The 13,524-nt window shown below is 41.2% G+C and overlaps 1 protein-coding gene across 6 annotated transcripts in view; it reads left to right on the top strand.

Annotated features, from left to right (window-relative positions):
* Positions 1-9,026, top strand: part of SEC11A (SEC11 homolog A, signal peptidase complex subunit) — a 44,682-nt gene extending 35,656 nt beyond the window's left edge. For 4 of the 6 annotated variants that reach the window (XM_003901333.4, XM_009210829.2, XM_009210832.3 and 1 more), the window contains 2 exons: positions 7,781-7,838; positions 8,502-9,026. In XM_003901333.4, coding sequence (XP_003901382.1) covers positions 7,781-7,838; positions 8,502-8,552 — 109 coding nt within the window. In that variant the 3' untranslated portion in view covers positions 8,553-9,026. The remainder of the gene's footprint in view (positions 1-7,780; positions 7,839-8,501) is intronic. The other 2 variants (XM_009210827.2, XM_031668379.1) reach the window with 1 other exon arrangement.
* Positions 9,027-13,524: the final 4,498 nt, after the last annotated feature.

The following is a 13,524-nucleotide window of genomic DNA, read 5'->3' as shown; positions in this document are numbered from 1 at the left end:
TCTACAGATGAGGAAACGTAAATGAGGTAGGTTATGTATCTAAGATTACACTGATGATCCTAAGTGGCTGGCTGCATAGTCCACCTTAACCATCATACAAAAATTACTAGCATAACATTTCTGAAATGGATGGTTGCTAATTCTCACTGGTTAGATGCCACATGGCACTTTTGCCACTGTCAGAACCTCTGCTCCTTTTGACCTAGAACAGTATGGATATAGAGTTATTACACCAGTAAACAGGCCTGAGAAACGCAGTTCCCACAGAGAAGGAAGTATGAGTTGCTAAGTGAAAGCTTCCTCAGTTACAGCATGAGAGATGCTCAGTTTGGGGCCAAAGAGATCAGATCAGAACAGGTATCATTGTGCTTTGCCTGCTGCAGAGCTGTTGTTGTTGTTTTTTTAATATGTCCCCACTTTAAAGAACTTTTCCTTTGATGGAGCTAAAAATACTTTTATAATCCAAATTAGGTCATCAGTGCTTCTGAGAAATACTAGTCCCCATCTTCCTCAGTTCCCAAGATGCTGCTAATGTGGTTATTTAAACTCACCAATCTCTTTGAGTCTTTTTGTTTTTCCTCAGATTATAAATGTACAGATTCATGTAGAAACATAAAGGAAATATCAATAATCAAAAAGCAAAGTCACTTCTTATCTCCTTTTTCTTGATCTCCATATTTATTAACTTTTTGGTTTGCATTGTATTAGCCTTTATGTGTAGAGATAAAAATATTAATATGTACTTTTTTTTTGCCTTTTTTTTTTTTTTTTGAGACCAGAGTCTTGCTCTGTCACCCAGGCTAGAGTGTGGGTGGCATGGTCTCAGCTCACTGCAACCTCTGCCTCCTGGGTTTAAAAGATTCTCGTGCCCCAGCCTCCCAAGTAGCTGGGATTACAGGTGTGTGCCACCACGCCCAGCTAATTTTTTATATTTTTAGTAGAGACGGGGTCTCGATTTGTTGGCCAGACTGTCTCAAACTCCCAACTTCAAGTGATCCGCCTATCTTGGCCTCTCAAAGTGCTGAGATTACAGGCATGAATTGTGGCACCCAGCTCTAGTATGTACATATTTATACAAATATAAATGCATTTTGTGTATGAAAGGAGAGTGGTCACACTGTCTTATAACCCTTTTTTACCCAAAAAATCACTACATATTTACAAATCACTGTATTTACCATCATATCATCATTTTCAAAGCTGTATGCTATTCCACTGTATGGAAAGGCCATATACTGTATCCTATGGATATGTAGATAGATTTTATTCAGTCAGTCTCCTGTTGTTAGGTATTCTGATTATTTCCAGCTTTTTTATTGTGAACAATGTTATGATAAACATCCTTGTTACGTGTATCTCAGCATTTCTGCCCAACCATTCTTCAGAATAAATTCCTAGAAGTGGAATTACTGGGTGAAGCATACTCATATGTTAAGGTTTTTGACAAATTTTGCCAAGCCTCTTTCATTTATGCTCCTGCCAGTACAACTGAGTGTTCCTTTATCTGAGTCTTCTTTTTTTCTTCTTCTTCTTTTTTTTGAGGCAGAGTCTTGCTCTTTTGCCCAGGCTGGAAAGTCTTGCTCTGTTGCCCAGGCTGGAGTGCAGTGGAGCAATCTTCAGCTCACTGCAACCTCCGCCTGTCAGGTTCAAATGATTCTCATGTCTCAGCCACCCAAGTAGCTGGGATTACAGGTGCATGCCGCAACTCCTGGCTAATTTTTTATATTTTTAGTAGAGATGGGTTTTCGCCATGTTGGCCAGGCTGGTCTGGAACCCCTGGCTTCAAGTGACCTGCCTGCCTTAGTCTCCTAAAGTGCTGGGACCATGGGCGTGAGCCACCACACCCAGCCTGGGTCTCGATTCTTAAGTGTTCATTACAGCTCTGTCTACTCACTCTGGCCCATTGGTTGGGTAAAAGATGTACCATCCTACGAAAGGTTAGGGGAGATATGCTTTCACTCAAGGAACTTGTCTTCTGGACAATTTTTGAAAAAATTCTGGCCGGGCACAGTGGCTCATGCCTGTAATCCCAGCACTTTGGGAGGCTGAGGCAGGCGAATCACTAGGTCGGGAGATCGAGACCATCCTGGCTAACACGATGAAATCCTGTCTCTACTAAAAATACAAAAAAAATTAGCCAGGCATGGTGGCAGGCACCTGTAGTCCCAGTGACTCTGGAGGCTAAGGCAGGAGAATGGCGTGAACCCAGGAGGCGGAGCTTACAGTGAGCCAAGATCGCGCCACTGCACTCCAGCCTGGGTGACAGAGCGGGACTCCGTCAAGAAAAAAATTCCACACTATTTAATGCTATTTTTTAAATCCCAACATTGAAAATATAGACCATTTTGTAGCTCTTACTTAAAAAATGTAATAGTCTGGTACTCTCTGCATTAAGGAAGTTTCTGTAGGAAAAAAAAAAAAAAAGACATGAACAGCAGGAGCACAGAATCTTAACTATATAAATTTACTTTCCATTGATTGTACCTCTACTGAGCTTGACATGTAATGGAACGTAACACTTTCTTTTGTGGAAATTGTGTTTATAAAACACTAAACTGGTATTTCAAAGCCAGGCTGTACGCAAATCTTGAGAATAGAACTTTTCCACAGGCAAGTCTGTTACTGTAGTACATATGTCTTCATGCTTTTTTTTTCTTGAGACAGCGTCTCACTCTTAACACCCAGGCTGGAATGCAGTGGCACAATCGTGGCTCACTGCAACCTCTACCTCCCAGGCCCAAGCAATCCTCCCACCTCAGCCTTCTCAGTAGCTAGGATCACAGGTGCATGCCATCACACCTGGCTAATTTTTTAAATTTTTGTAGAGATTGGTTCTCCCTGTGTTGCCCAAGTTGGTCTTGAACTCCTGGGCTCAAGCAGTCCTCCCACCTTGGCCTCCCAAAGTCCTGGGGTTACAGGTGTGAGCCACTGTGCCTGGCCTCCTTTATGCTTTTTTTTTTTTGAGACTGAGTTTTGCTCTTGTTGCCCAGGCTGGAGTGTGATGGCGTAATCTTGGCTCACTGCAACCTCTGCCTCCCAGGTTCAAGGGATTATCCTGCCTCAGCCTCCCGAGTAGCTGGGATTACAGGTGTGTGCCGCCACGCCCACCTAATTTTTTGTATTTTTAGTAGAAACAGCTAATTTTTTGTATTTTTAGTTTCACCATGTTAGCCAGGCGGTCTCGAACTCCTGACCTCAAGTGATCTGCCCGCCTTGACCTCCCAAAGTGCTGGGATTACAGGTGTGAGCCACTGCACCCCACCTCCTTTATGCATTTGAAAAAATTTTTTTTGTTGTTTTTTTGTTTGTTTGTTTTTTGAGACAGAGTTTCACTCTTGTTGCCCAGGCTGGAGTGTAACAGTGTGATCTCAGCTCACTGCAACCTCCACCTCCTAGGTTCAAACAATTCTCCTGCCTCAGCTTCCCGATTAGCTGGGATTACAGGTATGTGCCACCATGCTCAGCTAATTTTTTGTATTTTTAGTAGAGATGGGGTTTCACCATGTTGGCCAGGCTGGTCTCTCTCTTTTTTTTTTAACAGCTGCATGCTAAAAAAATTTTATGTTGAGTCCTAAGGCTCTAAATTAAAATAATTTTAAAAATTTTTTATTGAGATATAATTCACGTATATTAGAATGTAAAATTCACCATCTTAAAGACTACAATTCAGTGGGTTTCAGTATATTCACAAGATTGTGCAGCCATCACCACTATCAAATTCCAGAACATTTCTGTCACCCCAAAAATAAAACTTTGTACTCATTAGCAGTCACTCCCCATCCTCTACTTCCTGTAGCCCCTGACAGCCACTAATCTGCTTCCTGTCTTTGTGCATTTGCCTATTCTGGACTTTTTATATAAGCAGAATCATATAATATGTAGTCTTTTGTGTCCAGCTTCTTTTCACGTAGCATAATGTTTTTAAGGCTTATTCATGTTGTAGCACGTAATAAAAACAATTTTAGAAAATGAAACTAATACTGAACCAATTAAGTATTAATAGAGGTGATTTCTTTCTAAACTCAGGAAGTTGAAAAATTCAAGAGCATCCATTAGTCAACAAGGAGCAGAAAGCAGCAGGAGAAAAGGGTGAAAGATTGGCAGAGGATCGGGGAACAGAAATGTTGACAATGGAAAGAAGAATTAAAAAAATATAAGGAAGGAGTAGAGTAATTGAGCTCTCTGTTAACTGAAATCAGTTTTATGGATAAGACTTTTTGAATGTACTTCTTACTTGAAACAAGTCATTCTAGAAACAAGATGATCCTTTTCTGGTCGTTGCATATTCTCTTACTCTCTCATTTAGTTGGCTGCTGGATTCTAGACTTCCCAGATATAGACCCCTTTTGATATTTGACAGAATTGTGCTGGGGTCTCTTCTTAATTTTTGTGGCATCTTTTCTTTACTGTTTGTTTGGCCTTTTGTCTAATGATCTCTATGAGCATCAGGAGACAGTGCTTTCTTCTGAGGCTGCTTCCTCAGCAGTACCTGTGATCCCAAGAATTCCCAGGGAAATGTATTAACTATATGAAATGCATTTTGCCTTCTAGATATTAACTTGGCACAGGCTGGTGTTGGAGTTGGCTTTGTGGATGGCATTTATTTTACTTATTTTAAACCTCCTGCTTATTAGCAACTCTGCTTTAGCACATAAGTTTATCTGAGCAGAATAGGCAAAAGCCTGCAAATAGTTTGAATTTAAGATGACTGATGATAGCAGCACTGTGCACTTGATTATCAACTCTGCTTATCTCTGTCCATGGAGGGTAACAGTGGCACAGACAATTAAACCTGTTGTTTGACTTTGGACGGCCTCATCATATTCTGGCATCCTTAGATCTTGCTTATATTACTCCTAAAGACCAAGTTACTTTCATTTTACTGATAGTGGGCAAAGAAAAACCAACCTTAAAAAAAAAGTTTCAGGTTGTGTGTGGTGGTTCATGCTTGTAATCTCAGCACTTTAACAGGCCAAGATGGGAGAACCGCTTGAGCCCAGGAGTTTGAGACCAGCCTGAGCAATGTAGTGAGATGCTGTCTCTACAAGAAATTTTAAAAATTAGCTAGGCATGGTAGTGTGCACTTGTAGTCCCAGCTACTTGGGAGACTCAGGTGGGAGGATTGCTTGAGCCCAGGAGTTCAAGGCTGTAGTGAGCTGTGATCACACCACTGCATTCTAGCGTGGTAAGTAAGACCATGTCTCAAAAAAAAAAAAAAAAAAAATTACATGGATCATTCACAAGCAGCCTATGTGGTTGCTGGGAGCCAAGGATGTGGTTCTTTGGGCATAGATATCATTGCATGGAGGTAACAGAGTCTCTGTGTATGAGAATGGCTGCTTATTGATCATCAGATCAGAATTGGCAGCTTAATGTCTTGGTAGAAATCACAGATGCTTTTATAGCTCTTAATCTGTACTTTACTGTGAGGCATTTGCCTTTATGTTCTTAAATTAGGTGATTTACTTTCACTGAAAGCTATTTCTTTTATGGAAGTGTTAAAAATGGGACAAAAGAAATAACAGTTACTGCACTAAAAAGGAAAAATTATATATATTATATATGTATATATATAATATATAAAAAATATAGAAAACCTCTGTCCATCCTCTTAGAGCTTAGCCATGCCGTTCTTTAACAACTGTTACTTTTCAGCTCTTGGAGATCCCAGGGGTTGAGATGAAAGCATGAACCCTAAGAAGGGATATTATTTGCCATCACACACCTATATGTGCATCTCACACTAAAATTGTGCTTCTTGAATTTTGATGTGCAGGAGCATCATTTGGGCCCCACCTTTCAGAAATTCCCTGACTTAGTCGATCTGGGAAAGATATAAGAATCTGTGTTTTTGTGTTTTTTTGGTTTTTTTTTTGAGACAGATTGTCGCTCTTTCGCCAGGCTGGCGTGCAGTGGCGCAGTCATGGCGCAGTGCAACCTCCACCTCCGGGGTTCAAGCGATTCTGCTGCCACAGCCTCCTGAGTAGCTAGGATTACAGGCATGCACCACCATGCCCAGCTAATTTTCATATTTTTAGTAGAGACAGGGTTTCACCATGTTGACCAGGATGGTCTTGATCTCCTGACCTCGTGATCTACCTGCCTCAGCCTCCCAAAGTTTTGGGATTACAGGCATGAGCCACTGTGCCCAGCCAAGAATCTGCATTTTTAACAAGCCATCAAGTGTTTGTGACAGAGGAGGTCTAGGCTTTAAGAAACACTAGTGGGAGTTTGGGGTTGGGGCAGGAGAGACAGGTCTCAGTGATCCTGCCAGAAGGGAGAGGAGCAGGGAGGGGTGAGGACAAGAGACAGAAGTGAGGGGAGTTCTTAAAGGGAAGTGAAATGTGTCCGAAACAAAATGTGTGTTCAAGTTTGCCTAAGGCTTTGATGGTGTAGATATTATGTGGGAGGTAATTTCTGTTTGTGCTGTGTTTGGCATGGTGCAAAGATTGTAGGTAGGTACCCTGAATAAAAGTATCTGGGCAATTTTAAAGTGTGCAAAGGTCAGCCTCCACTTCAGCTCAGCCTCCCTATGACAGGCTCTAGCTTAGTACAATATTGCCAGTCCGCTCTGGAGTCCAGCGATAGAAGAGGAGGATAAAGAAGAAAGTTTTACATTTGCTAACCACCTCTTCCACTCACATCGATAGTACCCTGCTAATTTTCTCTTTCTCTCCTGAATTCTTATGATGTCAAAGTAGTCTTTTGCATGGAGAGGAATTTAAGCCCTGGGAGAAAATAGGATTTCCCCAAGAGAGAGCAAAAAGAGGAGGCCCGGACATTCAGACATTCAATCAGGCAGGATATACTGGATATCTCCTATGTATAAGGTACTATGTTGGCCTTGAGGGTACAGGGGGAACAAGATAGGCATCATTGTTGCCCTTATAGAGCTTCTAGTTTAGCAGGGGAGACAGACATGTATAGAATCTGTCGTACAACTAATTATTTAATAAAAGTATAATTTTTATAAAGACCTCAAAGGAAATGTATCAGGTGTTGTAAGATCATGTAACAGGTGGTTTTGCTTAGTTGAGGAGAAAAACTTTAGGGGCATGAGGAATTAGAAAGAGCTAGTGAAAAGAAGGTGTAGCAACCAAAGAGGTAGGTGAAGAAACAAATTTGTGGTACATTAAGAAACCAAGAAGGAGGAATTTCCAGAGCATATTTGTGGTCATGAAAGTCAAATGGTGCCATGATGGAAAGGAATATGGGAGTTGAGACTGGTTTGCTATATATGGTGATGAAAACTGTTCTAGAAAAGTTTCAAGATTAATAGGACCAAACACAGATTACAGGTGGTTAACAAATGAGAAGGTGGTGAAATCCTAAGTACTATAATGAGCTCTTACACTCACTTTTTGGCCACTTAACATGAAGTACTTTGTAATATTCTGGCTGTGCTTGCTTTGTCTCCCTAGCTAGATTGACAGCTTCTTGAAGGTTATGATGATAAACCTAGCCCCTAGCACTATATCAACATGTAGCATTAGAGTCACCACCTGGAAATCTAAGACCTTGGATCTATCTGGTGCTGGTTCTGCCACACACAAGCCATGTACCTTGGGCATGATCATCTGTTTCCTCATCTCTAAAATGGTGATATTCTTAACTTTACTATCACTTGGGCTTTTGAAAGGATCAAATAGGGCAGTATATAGAAATGAACTTTGTGAATTGAAAATTAGTATTCTATAGAAGATATTGATAATATTCAGTGAATGACAACAGCTGCTTTACATCGGAAATTCTGTGATAATCAGTTTTTTGTTTGTTTTAGATTTGTTCCTTATATTGGAATTGTGACAATCCTCATGAATGACTATCCTAAATTTAAGGTAAGGGCCTGTATTATTTGTTTTATTAAAAATGTAATCTTTTGGGCCAGGTGCAGTGGCTCACGCCTGTAATCCCAGCATTCTGGGAGGCCAAGGTGAGTGGATCGCTTGAGCCCAGGAGTTCATGACCAGCCTGGGCAACATAGTGAAACCCCGTGTCTATTTAAAAAAATTAAAAAAAAAAGTATTAGCCTGGGCGCAGTGGCTCACACCTGTAATCCCAGCACTTTGGGAGGCTGAGGCAGGCGGATCACCTGAGGTCAGGAGTTCGAGAACAGCCTGGTCAATATGGCAAAACCCTGTCTTTACTAAAAATACAAAAAAATTAGCCAGGTGTGGTGGTACATGCCTATAATCCCAGCTCCTGGGGAGGCTGAGGCATGAGAATTGCTTGAATATGGCAGGTGGAGGTTGCTGCTGCACTCCAGCCTGGGTGACAAAGTGAGACTGTGTCTCAAAAAAAAAAAAAAAAAAGAAAATTATTTAAAGAAATGTGATCTTTTGCTTAGTATTGGAAACTTTTAAATGGATTACAGCTAAAAGATGAAAGAATAATTGAGTAGTTTAGTAATATATTCACAAAGACCAGTTTATTAATTAACTCTAAGAACCCTTGAACTTTTCAATGCTTCTCTGACGTGTGGTTCTGTGTTTATTTTCTAGTATGCAGTGCTCTTTTTGCTGGGTTTATTCGTGCTGGTTCATCGTGAGTAAGAAACCTGCCTTGCTGTTCCTGGGAAGATGCCATACTTTTCGTTACTGGATGTTTGGAGTAGATACTGGTCTGTGATTGGTGGAATGGAGAACACACGTGTTGGTGCTTCTTGGTAGCACTGGTTTGCATTAGTTTATGTTTCCACGCCAGAGTTTGTGTGGGCGGGCACATGTGCACCACAGAGTGCACTTGAGGGGACTTTCAGTCACAGGATTTCATAATTGTCATTGTCACACTTTCACATTTTTGTACATCAGTGAATTTTTTATATTAAAAGGTTGAGCCAAAGCCCCCAGTGTTTGTATTTTGAAGCCAAGCTTCACTTCTAAAGTGCCTACAGAGACTTGTAAATGAAAATGCAGCTCTGCATGAGTTTGAAACCGTCATACCTCCTTCTAATAGGAATGGCATATACTGAGGTGGTCGTAAGTCTTAACTTTTAAAATTTTAAATAAAAGACTTTGCACATTGAACCCCTTATCCCTGAATTGTGTTTGTTGGGAAAGCTTCTGAAATTTGCCTTCCTTGGCTGGTTCTTAGTACCCCTTGGGGGATATAAAGACTTAGTGTGAACAGTCCTTCAGCTAAGAAGGTTGCTCTGATACTAACAACTGGTTTTTTTTTTTTTTCTGTTTTGCGTGTGTGTGTGTGTGTGTGTGTGTGAAGCAAAAGTAGCCACTGACATTCATAGGAAATCTCTTAGTCATAAAATTGATTCTTCCCATGACTCAGATGTGTATAAACCCAGTTAGTGTTGCTGAGATGTTCAGAAAATCTCACTTGGTTATAAAAAGTCATAACCCTTTCTACACTTGAGGTATTCTCAGCCCTTTCTACACCGTGGCAAGTGTGTGTTAGCATCTAGAGGCAGAGGAAAGGGCTGGAGGACAAGCATTCTGCTTGGTGTCTTTAAACTCTCATTTGTCTGAAGCTGTTCTCTCAAGTGCCTGACTTTGCATTTCTCTAATGCAGACTTAAAGCAGGCAGTTTAAAGTAGTGAGTGCACAACCCAATTGTATGTTTTCTTTTAATATCAAGGCAGTGAGGGAAATAGGGAGTATAGAGTAAATATCTTTTGAGCACCAAATACTCTTAATTCTATCTGTTCTCTTGTATTAATGTGAAGTCTTAAAGTGAGTTATCTGTGTTAGGCCGCTTGAACAGTTTCTATTATTTGTTCAACTGCAGTGGAAATCAGTCTATGCGGTAATGCTAATGGCATGAGAACAGGGACAATTACTCTTCTGAAGCCCTCCCCTGTGGAGAATAGTACCTTCCTAAACCCATTAACCAGGCTTTAGCCTTCCAACTTTGGATATGGGCTCTTAATATTCTCAACAGAATATGAAACTTGGCAAATCACTGCTATAACAAATGCTTTTTTGAACCTGTCTGTGAGGCTTGTATAGTACTTGTATTTTCTCATGAACCAGAAGCTGAACATTCCCTGTGTGGAGTGGCAGAAAATTGCCATTTATTCCATTTTTCCCCCCTTATCACCTGTGGAAGATGCAGTTCACTGCTCAGCCTAATCAGTACACTGGTTTTTGTACTAGCCTTTCTAGGACTACTCTAGGGGAGAAGCAGTGTGCTTTGCTGGCCAAGGTTGGGATCTTAGGGTTCTCTGTGATCCTAGCTTGCCTGAGTGTAAACATCCGTGTAGGCCGGGCGCGGTCGCTCAAGCCTGTAATCCCAGCACTTTGGGAGGCCGAGGCGGGTGGATCACGAGGTCAGGAGATGAGACTATCCTGGCTAACATGGTGAAACCCCGTCTCTACTAAAAATACAAAAAACTAGCCGGGCATGGTGGCGGGCGCCTGTATTCCCAGCTACTTGGGAGGCTGAGGCGGGAGAATGGCGTGAACCCGGGAGGCGGAGCTTGCAGTGAGCCGAGATCGCGCCACTGCACTCCAGCCTGGGAGACACAGCGAGACTCCGTCTCAAAAAAAAAAAAAAAATCCATGTACTTGTATCTTCATCTACTCCAGATTTTTCCTCATAAATGTACTGGGAGGAAAACATTAATACTTTTTTCCCTTGCATATTTTCACAACCAGTTTTATGTAAGTATTATTTTTCCTCCTTTGCTGGATGCAAGCAACAACTAAATTTCTCTAAAAAGGTAATCAAATCATTTAATAATATTTGAGTCACTCCATTAGCCAAAAATAAAAAGATTACTTGTGGGGAGGGATATTAAATTCCCAATTTTTATCTTGTCTAGTGCTAAACATAAGACTTAAAATGGGAGATTTTATTAGCAAATATATCCTAAAAGCTCTTTGCAAATGTGAGAAATGCCAGAGAGGTTTTCTTTGCTAACTGAGTGGCGTGATAAGCTGTTTGAGATTTGGCAGGGCAAGTGGAGAATTGGGAGGGCTCAACCATTGTGAGTGAAAGGAATTGAAGAGGAGTATGAAAACTATCAAACTTTAAATGAGAAATTGATAATGGGATTATCTCTTTGGCTGTTACTTGTCTGCTCTTATACCTCCGGCTAATCAATCTCTTTATATTATTTCCAATGTCTGTCCTCAGCTCTAGTTCCATGTCTCTGTTTTCCTCTGGACACTTCCACTTGATTGTCCCATCTTTAAACTCAAGTTCCTGAAAACTTCCCCTCCAAATTTCATGTTTTATGTGAAGGAATATTCACCTAGATTTGTCATTTCCCTACCATATCTAGCCATGTACTAAATCCTCCATTTACCCCATCATTCCATTCTCATTGCCATCACCTAAATCCAGAAATACTTACTCAGTGGCTCCCTGTTGCTTGTGTACTGGTCCCCCTGCCATGTGCCAGTCTGTGCCTATTTTGGATAATTACCACCTGTTATTAATAATTAGTTTTAGCCTGCCTTCTACTTTCAGAAGTGCTTCTTGTGTGGACCATAAATTGTGTTCATACTACCTTTTCCCTACATAATTCAAACTTTGAATTCTGCCAACAGTAAGCATCCTTATGAGTGCAAACATCCTTGTACTTATGTCTTCATCTATCCAGTCCCTCCTCCTCATACACTTATTGGAAGGAAGACATTAATGCTTTCCTCACTTAGGCTGGGCGTGGTGGGTTACAACTGTAATCCCAGCACTTTGGGAGGCCGAGGCGGGCGGATCACTTGAGGTCAGGAGTTTGAGACCAGCCTGGCCAACATGTCTCTACTGAAAATACAAAAATTAGCCAGCTGTGATGGCGTGTGCCTGTAATCCCAGCTACTTGGGAGGCAGAGGCAGGAGAACTGTTTGAACCTGGAAGGCAGAGGTTGCAGTGAGCTGAGATTGCACCACTGCACTCCACCCTGGGTGCTGGGTGACACAGTTAAGACTCCATCTCAAAAAAAAACACTTTTCTCATTCACAACCAGTTGTCTAAAAGTATTATTTTTTTCCTCCTTTCCTGAGTGTTTCCACTTGTATTATGTCATCTTATTTCTGTTTATCTGAGTCTTACGATCTTCACAAGTTCTGCTGTCACTCAGCATTTGCACCCTTACACTGTTTGTTTAAGTTTGTGGATATGACCTCGAGGTCCTTGGCAGATTGTGAGCTCCTCCAGGACAGGAGCATTTCATAGACACTGTACTGTCTTTCCTCAGTAGCCTGAAACAGCATATATTAAGTGTTCAGTATAATCATGCATTGTAGCCAGAGGCAGTAGCTTCAGTTAGCATTGTTGTTGAGCTATTATTTGGAGGCAAAGCATATGAATCATTAAAGTGATCTGTACTTTCCTGTTATTTAGTAAGTACATTTTCTTGGTCTTGCCAAATTTGAATCTGAAAACTTTCTCTGTCCACGGTTCCATTTAAACAGCATGTACCCTTCCCAGATTTTTAACTGTTAATCCTGCTTCCTTCTTTTTTGTATGTGTCCTTAGGCTTAGGCTCTTCTCGTGTCTTCTTTCTTGATGGCAGAAGTATTGTCATTTGTTATTTTTCTTAAGGAATCACAGGCTTCCTTCTTAGAGACCCAGGGCTTGGAACAGAGAAAGTCTCTGTTATCCTGAGTGCATTTCTTGGTATTTGCATAAGTCTTTTACCAAGTCCAGCTAACCTCTCAGAACATGGGGAGGCTGATTTCAGAATCTGAGGGGCAGGCCTCTTCTTATGACATTTGCCACTGTTAAACTTCAGAGATGACCCAGCTGGTTCTAGCTAGGTAAATGGATGTCTACCTTCATCAAGCAGCTCTTTCAGTCAGGATGGCCTGTTCAGGTTGTTTTATGGCCAGGTATATCTTCACCACTATTGTCTCCTGCTAGAACAGTAAGTAATACCAGATAGGCTTTCAGAAGTAAAATAGCAAATATGACTGTAAAGCCACCATAGTTATTGTCATTCAATTAGCAAATAAAACCTCTCTGAATGTAGAAAGAATGCTGTGTAACCTAAAAGCATTATCAAAACTAGAATGTGCAGGGCTTACCAGAAAATGGTGAAGATGTTGCCTTCCATGTGTCATTCTATGCCCTAAGGATTTTTCCAGCTGCACTCTTACCAGACCTCACATTTTTGCATCCTGGACATTGGTCTTATGGTACAGACATTCTGGCTTTTTTATGCTGGTCACTCTGCCTGGAGTGCCTGGTCACTTCCGTACCTACTAAAAGCTTTCTCATTCATTTAACAGACATTTATTGAGCATCTACTCTGTGCCAGATTTGGGGCTAGGCCCTGGGGATACAAAAATGATGGATAAGACCATGTCCCTCATGCTCAGTACCTTAACAGGGGCAATGGACATAAACAGGTTTTTCCACATAGGATCTTAAGTATAATGATATTCTTCCAGCAATCACAAAAAAATAAGTAAATAAATAAAAATAAGTGCGATGATAGAGAGATGCTCAGGGAGCTCCAGAAAGGGGTGTTTCTTACTCCGGATGGAGCTTCTGAGTCCGTGTCATGCTTCCTGCTCCGCACTGTCCTGTACTTTGTTCGTGCTCCTCTCGAACATTGGCCTCAG

The sequence above is a fragment of the Papio anubis genome, chromosome 7 (genome assembly GCF_008728515.1).
Source record: "Papio anubis isolate 15944 chromosome 7, Panubis1.0, whole genome shotgun sequence".
In the NCBI taxonomy this organism is placed as follows: Eukaryota; Metazoa; Chordata; class Mammalia; order Primates; family Cercopithecidae; genus Papio; species Papio anubis.
Note: the sequence above shows the minus strand (reverse complement) of the source record. Positions and strands in the feature narration are given on the sequence as shown.